At 39.9% G+C, this 14,211-nt stretch overlaps 1 protein-coding gene across 2 annotated transcripts in view; it reads right to left on the bottom strand.

Moving 5' to 3' along the window:
* The window catches only part of SUCLG2 (succinate-CoA ligase GDP-forming subunit beta), a 114,076-nt gene that overhangs the window by 5,232 nt on the left and 94,633 nt on the right, over positions 1–14,211 (bottom strand). For both annotated transcript variants that reach the window (XM_048315765.1, XM_048315766.1), the window contains one exon: positions 4,567–4,687. In XM_048315765.1, coding sequence (XP_048171722.1) covers positions 4,567–4,687 — 121 coding nt within the window. The remainder of the gene's footprint in view (positions 1–4,566; positions 4,688–14,211) is intronic.

Here is a 14,211-nt window from a genome sequence, read left to right as displayed (position 1 = left end):
GGCTGTTCAGGTAAATAAGGTATAAGGGCGTAAGACACAGTTATATACATTTGGTATGTGCTAACAAATAGATGAATAATATAAAAAATACTCTGATCGACCCAAAACATTCTGCTATAACAAAAAATTTCACAATATGCAGAATGTCAAAAATTACTGGTGATATGAGCAGGTTGTGCCCATGTTACAGTATCCATAGCAAGGGTCCAGCTTTGGCATGCTGCACTGCTGAGTGCACAGAACCAAATCTCCCCCTGGCGTGGATCCAGGCTATGCCAGTCCTGTCAGCCCACAAGCTGGAAACTCGTGGCCTCTCAGGTCCCAAAGACAGGTATTGGAGAATAAGGTTTGAAGTTTATCACCGTTTACCTTCTGTCAACAACATTTGATTTGAGGTTTGGCTGGAGACAAGCTTTAATTAGTAACCTTTAGGTAGGGAACATACAAAGTTTTGGTGGCTTACACATCTTACACCTGTTGGCTCTGCAGTCAAGAATAAACCAACTTCCACTGCCTACCTGTAAGAGACAATTAAACTCTTTCTATTCTGTCCACTCCATTTGCCCTTTTCTACCTTACACTTTCCCCAAAGAATATTTTAATCTTTCCCTCTGCCTCATGTTTACATCCTAACAGGGAAGGGCACATTTAAATTTGTACTGAATGTTTAAGCCCAAGATGTCTGATCTGAATGAAGTTGTGACTTTGCAATATCCCATTCTTCCCTCTTGAAAGGCAATTTGGGATACTAAAAATCAAAAAATCACGCATACATACTAAACCATACTTGCAAACAAGATACACAAGCTGGAGCAAAATTTCACTTGTGTGTAAAAGATTTCTGAAGATACAAGAAAATTTTAGATTCTGAAGAACACACAAGGTCACTAATCACATGAATGAAAAATATGAAAAAATTTGCATTCAGATGTGAATAAAACCCAAGTTGTTTCTACTTGAGTTTCAACATATTAAGTAGTTATGATCCCTCCCAGTTCTTCTTGTTCTATGACCAGAGAAGGAAAGAATTCATTTTTTGAAAGAGAGAGGATGTAAAATTTCCAGCATAGGAGCAGATCTCTAATTCACAATTATTTTTTATTCTTCCCTCTTTTCATCTAATTCTGAGCTACATAAATGAGAAGCAAGGTTTGGCTTCCTTTCAGCACTCCTGTCAGTTTTCACAAAACTTAACTGAAGTGTATTACATTTTAAAGGGAAAAAAATCCTGCATAAACTCAGCAGCAGTTACTTTTCTATCTGTAGAAGATGAAATCTGGAATATGTGGTTTCTCCACTTGTCCATGAGCTTTTTAAAAAATAATCCTGTGTCTCAGCTGGTGAGTTCTCTACTGATAAGTCAAGCAAACATATGCAATTATAAAGTTACCATTTTCAAAGAGGAGAGTAATCCTTTCTTTATCCACTGGTAAAACGGCTTGTAATTATTATAGAACTGAGAACAAAGATTTGTCCACAGAATCCTACTAAATCAAGACAGATTTGACTGATTAAAACTCTAGTCATCAAGACACTTGTAGTACAGTGCATGTGGGCAAAGAGTCTTTAAAGTGCAGGTCACAAATCTGTTAGATTTATGGGAATAATCACAAACCTTCTGTTGGGAAAATGTTCAAAACGGAAACCCAAAAGAGTGCTTGTTCCTTTTTCTCCTTTTGAACTGTAAAATGTCATCAGTGACGTTTTAAAAAGTCTTGGGTAGTCTGATTACTTCCACAGTACTCATTATTAATTCAAAATCCTTATAAGTTTAAATAACCTGGTGTGAGTTCAAAGAACAATGAAGACGATTAAGGATCCAGAGGGATTGATTTCTGAGGAAAGATTAAAAGGACCAAACATACATGCATTGCTTGGTTAGGTGATTAAGGAGGCAGAGAAAGCAGCAGTGACTCGTTAACAGTTCCAAAGTACAACAGCTGAAGGTTGTAAGCATCATAGCTCTTTGTTTAGGATGAACACAAGGAATAAGAGAAGGAATTAAAAAAACTTTTGAGATAAAGATTATGCAAAAGCGGGAGTTTGCTGCATTATTCTCTGAGAGAGCTTCCTAAAGAAAATGTGGTACTGCCATTTTCAGAGTCAGCAACCAGTCTAGGAGAAACATTATTACAGACCTAGCAAAGAGTGAGCAATCCTGGGAAGATGGTAACCCAAAGATGTTTGCATTTAAATCTGCATTTGACACTCTGAAGATTCAGCTTTGGTCTCTGTGGATAGAGCAGCAAATGACTCAAAGGTCGCAGGCACAAGAGGAACAGGCACCTCTGCAAGGCTTTCACTCTTCTGTACAATCATGGAATCATCAAGATTACTGGAGAAAGGCCAAGCAAATGCAGTGGCAGACCCAGCAGACTGTAGTTTAAAATAAGCAAGTTGCTCCTCTTGTTTCTCTTATAACAGTTTCAAAAATCACAACAGAAACATCTTGTTCATAGGAAAAACTAATGGCTTTTTCAGTATCTTCACTTAAAAAGGAGCAGTTACAGCAGTTGAGAAGTCTTGCAGATCTGACGGATAAACTTTTTCCCAGCTGTGAAAGACAGGAAAAGTTTTTTTGCTATGACAAAAAGTGAAACAACATTGCCTAGAGCTGATAAACAATGAGATTTAATATAATGAAACTTTTCTGCTTCTAAGCAACATCCATCAGTCTCTCCTTCATCCATATTAAACTTTTTATGCAGTCTCTTAAGGTGTTGACTAGTGCTGCATCATCCAAAGAAAATGTTCACAATTTGTTTCTAAAATCCATTTTAGAGTATTTAAACTTCCCTGCACTCACCACAACAGAAGTTCGTGCCAGCACGTGCAGCATAGCATGAGAATGAGGGAGGGGAAAGCTCTGCTTTCTCCTGAAACATAAAACGAGCATCCCCCTAACCAAAGGGCTCCATGGGCACTCTGCATGCATCCTCAGGAATCCTGGTGAGGGGAAGTTTTGAAAAGGAAAAAGCCTGAAGTGTTCAGAACATATTTTCCTCCCCCTTCTATCACAGTGTGAAAAACCACCTCAGTATTGCATCTCAGGTCCATAAAGGGATGCATTTCCTCCGTTCATCATGAATGCTGAGTGACAGGACATTTTATGCTCTTTACACACACACAAACCTGAATATGGATGGGTTTGAGTAAGAGGCCTTAAAACTCACCCAGAAATCTCTCTGTTTTCCAAACCTACTTGGCCAAAAAGAAATATTTTCAGCTTACCAGGGTTGTGTGCTGATTGCAATCAAGGCACTTTTCACTCAAGGGCAGAAGACTCTCCCTCCTTCAGGGCACTTCTCAGAAATTAGAGGCAGAACTCCACACCCACTGCCATTAAAGTCTGTAACTGCCAAAGAGTGCTTGTCCTCCCCTCCCTATGGCTTTTTTGTTTCTTGTGAAACAATGCTGGATGCACTAAAGATAAAATATTCCTTACCATTACCAAATCTTCTGGTTTTTAATGGATTTTAGCTGGATTGGGCAGAGGAACATGTTACAGTAATATCTCTCCTACAAATACTGTTTCTAACATCTGTCTTTTAATTATGGCACTGGTGTAAACGTAAGAAAACGATATTGTTTAGCAATAACGGAATTGCATTCAGTAAAAAAAAAATAAAAAATTGAAACATAAATACCTTCCAGTAAACATAAACTTGCATCAAAATAATTCCTATTTGCATTGCAAATCTTACAGGCAAACTCACAATGTTTCCATTGCAAAAATTCATTGCTTCCAATGCCATCAAGGACCATAGATGAGGAAATATGAGTTTATTGACTTCAGGTTGTGCTGTGGCTGAAGAATTGGACATATTCTCACTGCGAGGGACCAATCTGTTTAGTGCTTTTGATACAGGGGGCTTAGAATTTTAAGAGTTAACTACTGACCATGGTATTGCTAGTATTGCTACATTTTGCAGCTGCTTGCTAAACAATTTATATCGCTTGCTTAACACTCATTGTGCTTGCCAGGCAAAGGGAAGGATGTAAGGGAGGATAAGGGGAGGATCCAAGACCATTGACAAGGAGAAGAAACCATGACCAAAGATCCTGCTTTTGGACCCTGAAACCAGCCTGAGCCAGCTCTGAGGTCTGGCCTTGGGCCAGGAACACAAGGAGTCTGCGCAAGAAGGTGAGGTAAAAAGTTCAACCCGAGGAGAACTACTTACTTCATCTGAGGAAGACCTTTACTTCATCCCAGAGACCCCGGCCCGCGAGCAGCAGGCAGCACTGAGCAAGCGCACCGATATGTTAATGACTTTAGAGCTAATTGTAATATGAAGCGGGGACAGGCAATGAATATGTATAGGTGTATTGTGTACTCTGATGCATTTGTAGTTTGTAACCACATAAACACCAAGCCAAGAGCTGCTGAAGATGCACATGTCTTTGGAGGAAAGATTCCCCCATGCACCTCAGCTGATTAAAACATACCTACTTTGCAACTTTCAAGTTGTGGAGTCTTTTCTGTGTATCACTTTGATACGGAAGAAATCCCAAATTGATTACTGGGCACATGAGGGATGATTTTGGTCTGAATCCAGTAGCACTCACCTTCCAGTCTGACCACCAGAGGTACTTTCAGCTCGAGCTCTTGGCAGGCTTTGGTGATACCATTGGCTATAATGGCACAGTTCACAATCCCACCAAATATGTTTACAAGGATTGCTTCAACCTGTAGGAGAGAAACCAAGGAGGAAATAAGTGGGGGCTTGTTTATGTTTTGTTTTGACTTTGTTTTTTAAATAAACACAGGTCCAAGGTCCAAACCAGGGTACCAATTCCCCTCTGTCTGGCAGGTTCTCATTTATGGATGGTACAAGCTTCACCTCTGCACTCAGAGAACTTGAGTCTGAGTCTATTGTTGCTCCAGTGTGCAGCAGTGATTAATTGTCTTAGTCTAAACTGGCATGGTAATTAATGTCATAAACAAAGTATTCTACAAAAACAAAGGGAATTTCTACCTATAAATAAAAAGACCTTAAACAATCTATAGTTTGATTATTTTTAAAATGTGTTGAATAATCATCAGAGGTTGGAGCTCAGAAAACACAGGGTATGAATGTGTGATGCACATGCAATGAAATATTCATGAGGACACTTCACAAAACAATCTGGATCTTCACTTTATCACAAGCACTACAGAGAAAAAGGTAATACACTTGCCCTGACTTGATAAAGAGGAGGAAAAATCCCTTCTAATTAACAAGGAGAGGCATGTAATGAAGAGCATTCATTACAGCAGGTTAACTGATAACCTCAAAAAACCGCTATTCATCAGTTTCTGGAAACTGCAGTTTCTCCACCCAATTCACAATTAAATTGCCCTTCACAACATACAAGACATTAATACATAAAAGATATTAAATATGATTTCTTTCCACTTGGTAAGGTAGCAAAAGATTAACCCAAGCCCATATTCCAGTCTTCCAACCATGTCTCATCATGCTGAGGAGGACACCATAGGGATGCAGCCCAGCTGTTTCCCATTCCACAGTGGGGCTAATCCGCATTTGGGGTGCCCTACAAGAAGCTGGGTGACACTGTGTCACTGGCTGTCACAAACAAGCTTTGCCAGAACTGTGTTGACTCAAAACCTGATAAGATAAAGAAGGGATTAGGTCTGAAGGAATGAAATATCACTGCATTGCACTGGTGCATGATGTCAGCTGCAATTATGCTCAACTCACTGCACCAGAGGAGGGCATTCACTTTGCCCATCTCCAGGTAGCCAGGCTCATACCAGCACCAGGAAAATTCCCTGAGGTCACGCACGTTTATAGCTCTGCACAATCAGGTTTCATATTTCTCCACAGACAAAATGTGACAATTAACTCCTGTGATGTGCACTCACACACACACAGAGTTCAGCACTGGTAGTAATACTGCCATCCACAGTACAAAAGGAAAACAAAACATGTCAACAAATGCTTTACTTCCCATAAGACAGGGACACCTTTCACTAGACCAAGTTGCCCAAAAGATGATCCAGTGCATTTTCAGTTCATGGAGCCCATGTATGGCTCATGGTATGGCCTCCTCATCCCAGGCAGAGCACAGGTCAAACAAGAACATACAATTTAATTGATTTTATAACTCCTCCTTATAGTTTAGACACTTTCTTGTCATGTTAAATGCATGCATTTACCAGGTAATGGTTTTCTGGATCTTAAGTTGGTGATGTCATTGCAGTTATTTATTTCACCTTTGCGTTATAAAATCCTTAACTCTGCAGAAGCTACAAGAGCAAAACCTTAGAAGGCCCCTTCTATGTTCCCATTGCTTGTGCACACACAAACATTCCTGGTGATAGGAAGTAAAATCTAAGAGAAAAAACGGAGCTCTTCCAACTCTTATCCCATGAACCCTTACGGCAGAGATACCTCTATGCAAAACACTTTGGTGTTAAAACACCCTGGTGATGGATTCTAACAGTGGGACACGCCACAGACACCACTCCACCCTTTCTAATACATCCTCCTAATTCAGGGACATTGCACCAGACATGTGACAGCTCAACTTAACCAAGTGTGTTTACATTATTAGAGATAAGGAGGAGGATTTTATGCCCACTACGGATATTTTAATTCCTAGCGCAGACTTTTTCATTTAGGGATCTGCTTTTCAGCTTTCAAGCTGAATTCTAATCATGTCTTCTAATCCATTGGCAGCAAAAGGAAAAAAAAAAATGAAGGAAATTAGATGCAGCTTGGATAATTGATGTTTGTGTGCTTGGCTTTAATAAAAATACACTGTTAAATTAGAGAGGAGTCTAAAAGGATTCAATCAATAAGAAACTGAATCAGGTAGAGAATTCGATCTTGGGTTTTATCGTAATCTTCCAAATAAACCAGAAGATCAGTTCAAATGATGCTGAGATTCACTTTAACTCTGCTGAAATCTGTAAACATTGTTTATATATGCTTCTGTAGCCTGACTAGATCCTGCATTTCCCGCTGAAAGAACTTTAGCATTCAGACACAGTAGATGGATGAAGAGGCTTTCAGTGTTTCATGTGCACAGAGAATGCACTATCTCTGTATTACTTAAGTCTATGAGAAAAATAAACCTCCTGTAGCATATCAGAACCATTATATAGCCACATGCTCAGCATCTAATGCCTGTGGACTATTAGACATATGAAGGAGAAGGCAAACTGCCTGCATACAAGACAGGTTACTAAATAATATCATTACTCTAATAACCATTTTTACCTACCAGAATGCCTTATAAATGCTTTTTGTATTTCAGCAACATAATCAAGGAAAAAAAAGATAGTTGCATATCCATGGGTCAAACTTTTTTAATGCAGCAAAACAACTGACAGATGTGAAATCCCCATCAAATGTACTTGCACGTGATCATGGATTCCTCTGGAGAAATAAGGGAACCCACAATGGCATGGAAACATCACCACCAATGTTGGTAAAACCCCGCAGTCTTCCAGGCCACAGCACCAATGCTGGGAAGCCAAAGGGATAGAAATTGAGTGCTGCAGTATCACTATCTTCATGTTAGATATTGTATTAAATCATTGCAAATACTGGAACAGCCATTAATCCCACAGCTCCTAAGTGCTGTATGAACAGATATGCAGGCACACAAAGAGTATTTTCTCTGTATATAAAAGTAGATATATTTATGTATAGCTATATCTATATAAAATCTATGTTACTTCATTAATAAAACTAACAGTTTTAATTTCCAGTCACTTTTTGGTAAAGTCAGCCTTGACAAAGCCTGCAATTCTACTTTGAATGTTTGGCACCAAAAAAACCCCCACACTGCAAATAAATGTAACTGTGTACTAACCAAAGTAATGGTGTTAGGAGATTAGTGCTAGAATTGTATTGGATCACCAACATGATCCACAAGGCTGCCAGGTTCCACAAAACTAAGGGCATTTTAGGTAGAGCAGAAGCAGCTTCTGCATAGCTGGCTGCTTTCTAAAATCAGATAGAGTGTATGTGCATTTACTATATTCTCTTCTTCTTCTTATTTTCTATAAAAATGTCCCCAGCCTTAATGAAATGCACACCGAGATGTGATCATCACACACTTTAGGATGAACAGAGGCAGCACTGTAAAGCATTTCACCTTTCCCACAGCCCATCTATAAATCCATACTGGGGATGTCTGGCTGGCTGCAGCCACTGCTTTCACCTCTACTGACCTTCCGAGCCTGCACCAACCACACCAGCTCTGCACACAAAAAGAGAGAGGACAAAAGCTTGGCACTGGCAAGCTGCTGTTCCTCTTTCATTTTCCACCTTTGCTGTTACCACAGAACAACTCCAACAGGTGTAGGATTACAACGTGCTGCAGCACCAACAGGTACTTCCTCCAAGGCAGAGCTCTGAATCTCACATAAAGCAGACACCCAAGCATGGATGCAGTTTAACTTTGGCTGGGGTCCATCAGCACGGGGAGAAGACCCAAACATGGGCAGCCTCATAAAGAAGTTGTCCTGCTTTCCCTCTCCCTCCCAGCACATAAACACTCCTCTCCTGTGCCTAGTTTCTGCTCGTGTATGTTTGAGAACCTCTTTCACTACCCTCCCCACATTATCTCATCTGATGACATCAAAGACTTGCAACAGTTTCCAATTATTCAGTGTCCCATGCGTGCCTTGAGACTTTGTACACATCTTTTCCTTTATATGTGCACACAGGTGCATGAGCATTCAGAGAGTGAAGTATAAATATTATAAAATCACCAATATAATCTCTGACCTTGCTGGAAATTGTGACTTTGAAGTTCAATCCATGTAGTTCAGATGAAAACAAGCTATTCAGCAACTGTCAGTAAAACTACATCTGCAGCACATTAAAAGCTACACTAGCAAAGGACGTGCACATGGTTTGTCTGATTGAAGTCTGAAAAAAAACACCTTTTATTTCAAGCAAACTGAATTAATTCATTAACCACTTCTCTTTCATCGGCTGGAAGTGTACCCAGGCAGTATGAAGCAGCTTACTTTAGTCAAGTTTTCTTCTCCAGGATGCCACAGGGCACATCTATGTGGAAGATAGTGAGTTTGCATGGTACAGCTGGCAACCATGCTCCTGCCTGCAGGCTCCTAGCATTTTTTGAGGTTAAAGCATGCATCGTGTCTCCCAGTCTTTCTGGTCAGCAGAGTCATATTTTGTGTCTACAAAAGCATCTTCTTTTACCAAATGAAGTCATTAAGTTGCCAGGAAATAAGTAAGAAAAGCAGGTTGGCAGCTCACGGCCAGGCATTTGTTTCTGCCTTCCTTCAACAGAAAAAACACCAGTGGAAGGATGATATCTCAAATCACTCAAACATGTCACAGACTGGGGGGAAGCTCACACTGCTGGATGCTGGGACAAAAGCACTGAAGATCCAGATGCATTCCCAGCCCATGGAAGGAAAGTAAAAGTGCTGTCACCTACAGCTGGATCCAGACAACCAGTACTGCAAACATCCAGAAGCCTGACAATCACTGTCACGTAAAACTTTGTATCCCATTCTGATTTTCAGAGCTATTTGACACCTCACATCCCAGGGAATCTCAGTTAAAAGAAGGGCATTGCCTTTTAAGAGGTAGATAGCAATATTAAGAAAAAAACAAACTACTGGGTAAAATGGGATACATAGTTCTTCACTTTGAATCTAATGTAGTGCATTTAATCCTTCCTATTAGTTAACTGGTCTTTAATATTCATTCATTCATAGTTTACCAAATTTGTTTCAATTTGAAAGAAGCAGATTATCTCCAATTCTCAATACAAAGTAATAAAATGTAATAAAAGACAGATGCCGTACACTTGCATCTTTACTCTTTATCCTTCTGCTCCAACTGATAAATCAGATGTAAACGTTTTCATATATCTCTGTATTATTACAGCTTGGAACACAGGTCAAATGTAACATTTTCTTATTCAGTTTTGAAATACTACTCTAATCCTCTCTCTTTTTCTATCAGCCAACATTTATGGTTCATTTGAAAATAAAGATTAAGCTTTCTGTATCTGAGCAGTACGAAAGATTCACAAACACAAAAACATTTGCTTAAAACGCCCACTAGAGGACAGTGCAATTCAATGTGGAAAAGGAATATAAAAATCTCTTTGGAGAGGAGAGCAGAGTTATTTTTTCTACTTAAAGCCAAACTATATGATTTTGCTTTATAAAAATTATGCAAAATATCATTCTGCCTCTTTGTGATGGAACTTTAAAAGTCTGAAAGTGATAAATTTAAAGAGGTTGAATCAATGAACAGCAAAGCAAGAACACTTGCAGTCAGGTGAAGAAATACTGATACAATGCAATTTTGAATGTCTTGCACTATTCTAAAACAGGTCAAGGTTTAAAATTCACTAGTAATGCACCCTGTAGCCATGGCAGGAAAAGAATTCTGATGAACCTCCAAAACACAATTCAGATTGTTCTGTCTGGGGGCACCAACTGCTCTGCAGGAAAAGCAGATTAAGGATTTTGTCCAAAGCTAATTTTTGGTCTGTATTCAAGAGATTCCTGAGCAATGCAAATCTCACTGAGAGAAAATACCTGGTTCTGCCACATCCCACTGCTGTATGTGAAGCCCTATTCTTGGATGGCAGGTGAGAGGGCAGTACCTGGCTGGCACTGGAGGAAGGCCTTTTTGAAATGCAACTCCTTTAGTGCCATGCTAAGAGTCCCAAATACCACATTTTTGCAGAGAAAAAACTTTGTAGTTCCAGGTTCTGGTGTGCTAAAACAGCCAGCCTACAGTCTTCAGTCCTTCTTGCTTACAGCAAATTCAGGACCTGGAACAGGATATGAATTTATTGCCTTTTGCTGGTTTGAAAACAATTCAGCAACAATCCTCTGCTAACTGACCAGATCCAGACTGTGGCCCTTCCTTGGGGTATGAAAAACAGGCAGGCCAGAAGGGGTCTGGAGCAGGGAGAGCTCTGGTACTCTTCAATGCCAAAGATACCTCCCAGAATGGACCACCAGGAACATCCCTGCTGTGGGATTTTGTCTTAATTCTCTGTAGCATTGATGCAAGAATAAAAATAAAGGGATCTGAGCTTATTAAGGGAATGAGATGAAATGAGGACTGGCAAATTACACATCACAGTACCACAGTGGAAACAGTCCCCAGAGACATTCCTTTGCCCACTCCAAGGAGTGCATGTTTTGGGAACAGAAATATTCCAATTCCGGACACACAGCCTCCTTCAAATTCCAAAATATCTTGGCAGGCAGCCATGTGATCTCAGGAATCTCCTTTTCAATGAATTTCAGTGACAAGTCTCACACCAAGCCTGTTCTGGGAACGTTTCCTCATCTGCAGGACACACACTGTGCCCACCCTGAGCCCTGGCACAAACACATCCATCACAATAATCCATCATTCCTCTGCATCTCTTATTAGGGGATCACATTTGAGATGTGTTTAGGAAGCTGAAAACCATCCCATGCTTCCTATGCCTGTGCTGCCACTCGGCCAGGCCTCAGTCCTGTCCAGAAGCCACATTCCCCACATTAACACAGAGCAGAGTTAATTAATCCCAACTTGTGATCCAGGCAGAGCAGACAAGTGCCTGCAACCATGCAGGCATGTTCTTTCCCTGATAGGAAGCACAACCAGCTCCTAATATAATCCTTATTTATGATAATAAGGGAAAATAATAAAGAGAGGGAAAATAAAATGTTGAGACCACAAAGAACCATTCTGAAGTATACTTGAGAACCAGAACAATAGCCTTTAGCATTGTTTTGGGGACATAATGCAGCAGGTAGTCGCTAGAACAATTGTATTTTTGGTGCAAATATGGCAGGATAACTTTTCTACCAGATCATGGATATTTGGAATAAATTTGTTCTGATTCTCATTCAAATATCTGAGCTTCAATGTGATCAGCCCTGGATGAGCAGTGCAGACTTCAGAACAATCTGCACAACCACCTATTGCAAGACTGAAAAAACACACGTCACAGTCCTTGTGTGTCAGATGAGAGTGCAGTATTTCAGAATGCCCTTAAATTCCTCTTTGTGCACCCAGAACTAAGGGCAGTTGCATGTTTGGGCCTGATTTGGGGGATATTAATCCAGCAAAACCAAGACGCACCCACGCCACCCCTCTTTAGGCACAAGCAGTACACGTTGGTCATTAAATACTCAGGGAACTCATATTGACTGTTCCATATTAGCATGATAAGTTATAGACACCCTCCAAACCCACTCATCCAAGACAGTTTATACAGCAGCATGACTGCAAGTAGTTCTTCCACAACAGCGAAAGTCTATAAAAATTGATCCAATATTTTCTGAATTTTGCCTCTGCACTTCAGATTAATTTCTCAGAGGCACATCATACACCTTCTCTAATGTTTTTACTGTCTGAAGTTTCAATTAGATTTTTGCTAAACAATAATCAGCTTTCTGAAAAATAATGTGGCAGTGTCATCATTATTGACGCATGTGACACAGGAGGTAGCAACGTGTCCTTGTTATTTCAGCAACATGGTCTGCCCTGGGGTGCCTCTGTGTACAGTTTCATCATTCTTTATGGTGTGTTAAAAGGCAAAAAAGGTCAGACAAGTTTGAATTGTTTGAACTAAAAATGTGCAGTATTCCTCAAAAGAGGCAGCACCTGGAGAGCATGGGTACATGACGAATTGGAGCTGGTGCAGGACAAAATCCACATCGTGGGCTGCTGCCAGATGAATTGTTCAAAGAGTGAGGTACACTGGATGGTGTGTTTTGGTGTGTGACAGACACCTGGCAGATTAGCAAAGCCAGTAAATGGCACATTCACAAATACCCACAACAAGGCTTGACTAAACAGAGCTGTTGATTTGATGACTTTCTGTACAAGACTTTGTGTTTACTTCAAGAGCCAGTTAAAAATGCATGTATTATCAGTTTGGAGACATCTCAAAGTGTGCCTTCTCTCTCCCTACTCATTTGACTTCTTCCCAATTCCAGCTGGAATGTGCCTTGCTCCAAACAAAGAGTTACTTCATAATTCATCCAAGAAAAAAACCAAAACCAAACCACTGAAAACCAAAGCCCCACTAAGATCTGAAATCTTGATGTGAATAATATTTGAGGTTCACTAGTGAAATTTATTTCCCAAAATGGAAAGTCACCAGAACCTATCTTTATTTCCTCTTTAGAAATACAAATACTACTGTGTTTATTTGGAGTATCAAAGTACTAAGTAAAAGTACCCATCACAAGGGAGAAGAGAGATGAAGAACAGTTATTCTTGTGCTCTAGGAAGACTTGGGATGTTCCTTTTTGTCACCTGAAAAACATCCCTAACTTCTACTCCACATGCAGAAGAGAATGAAATGCTATAGAAGCTCCTATCTAGGTCAGGTTGCTTTTCTTACTGAGACAATGAAAACTTTTAAAAAGGACTTCTGTACTTCAAGAAGCTTAATTAAAGTATAAAAATGCATTGTCATGGGTACTGAACTGCATAGACACATCTGAAATCTCCAAATAATTAAAACACGTTCTTTTACAGTAACATTGTAGTCATCAAAAATGTGAATTGCTGTGCTCATTAGGTTCCAAATTACTACCACATAAAAATCAGCTCACTTTTAACATGTAGTAAACCAAAGCAGAACTAGTAAAACTCAGAAAGGTACTTAGAAGAGTGATAAAGACACTGGACAAGCTTTGTACACAGAATATTCTAAATATACCACAACTTTCCATCTTAGCAAAGGAAACAGAAGGAGGCTTCAGAGCCAAGACTGAAACCAGCAGGGGAAAAAGGGAACCAGGTGCAACCATTTTGTGCCTGCCTCCAGGTAGTTTTATTTCTTAGTCCTTAGCTCTTGTAATGAGATGGTCAAAATACAAAAGGGGTCCCTTTACTGTTATTTTCAAATACAGCATACAGTTATAGTCTGAAATGCTGCCACAGGATATTGGTTGTCAAAAGCTTACATGAGCTGAGAATATACAGCAACAAATTCCTGGAAAGAAAACCACCAAAGACTTGTAAATACAAGGATATCAAAGATCACTAGGAAGCATCCTCAGACACTTGTCCTCTCCCTGTGCTCCTCTTTACCTGCCTCTGGCTACTGCTGGAGAAAACAGATCAGATCAAGACAGATCCAAACCTTACTCAATGCAGTTACATTCTTTCAGTAAAACACAGCTTACATTTCTTTAATATATCAGTGCAACCCTTTTCCAAATCAAATCACAAAATAGTTGCATGT

Source organism: Corvus hawaiiensis, chromosome 11 (assembly GCF_020740725.1).
Source record: "Corvus hawaiiensis isolate bCorHaw1 chromosome 11, bCorHaw1.pri.cur, whole genome shotgun sequence".
NCBI classification, from domain to species: Eukaryota; Metazoa; Chordata; class Aves; order Passeriformes; family Corvidae; genus Corvus; species Corvus hawaiiensis.
Note: the sequence above shows the minus strand (reverse complement) of the source record. Positions and strands in the feature narration are given on the sequence as shown.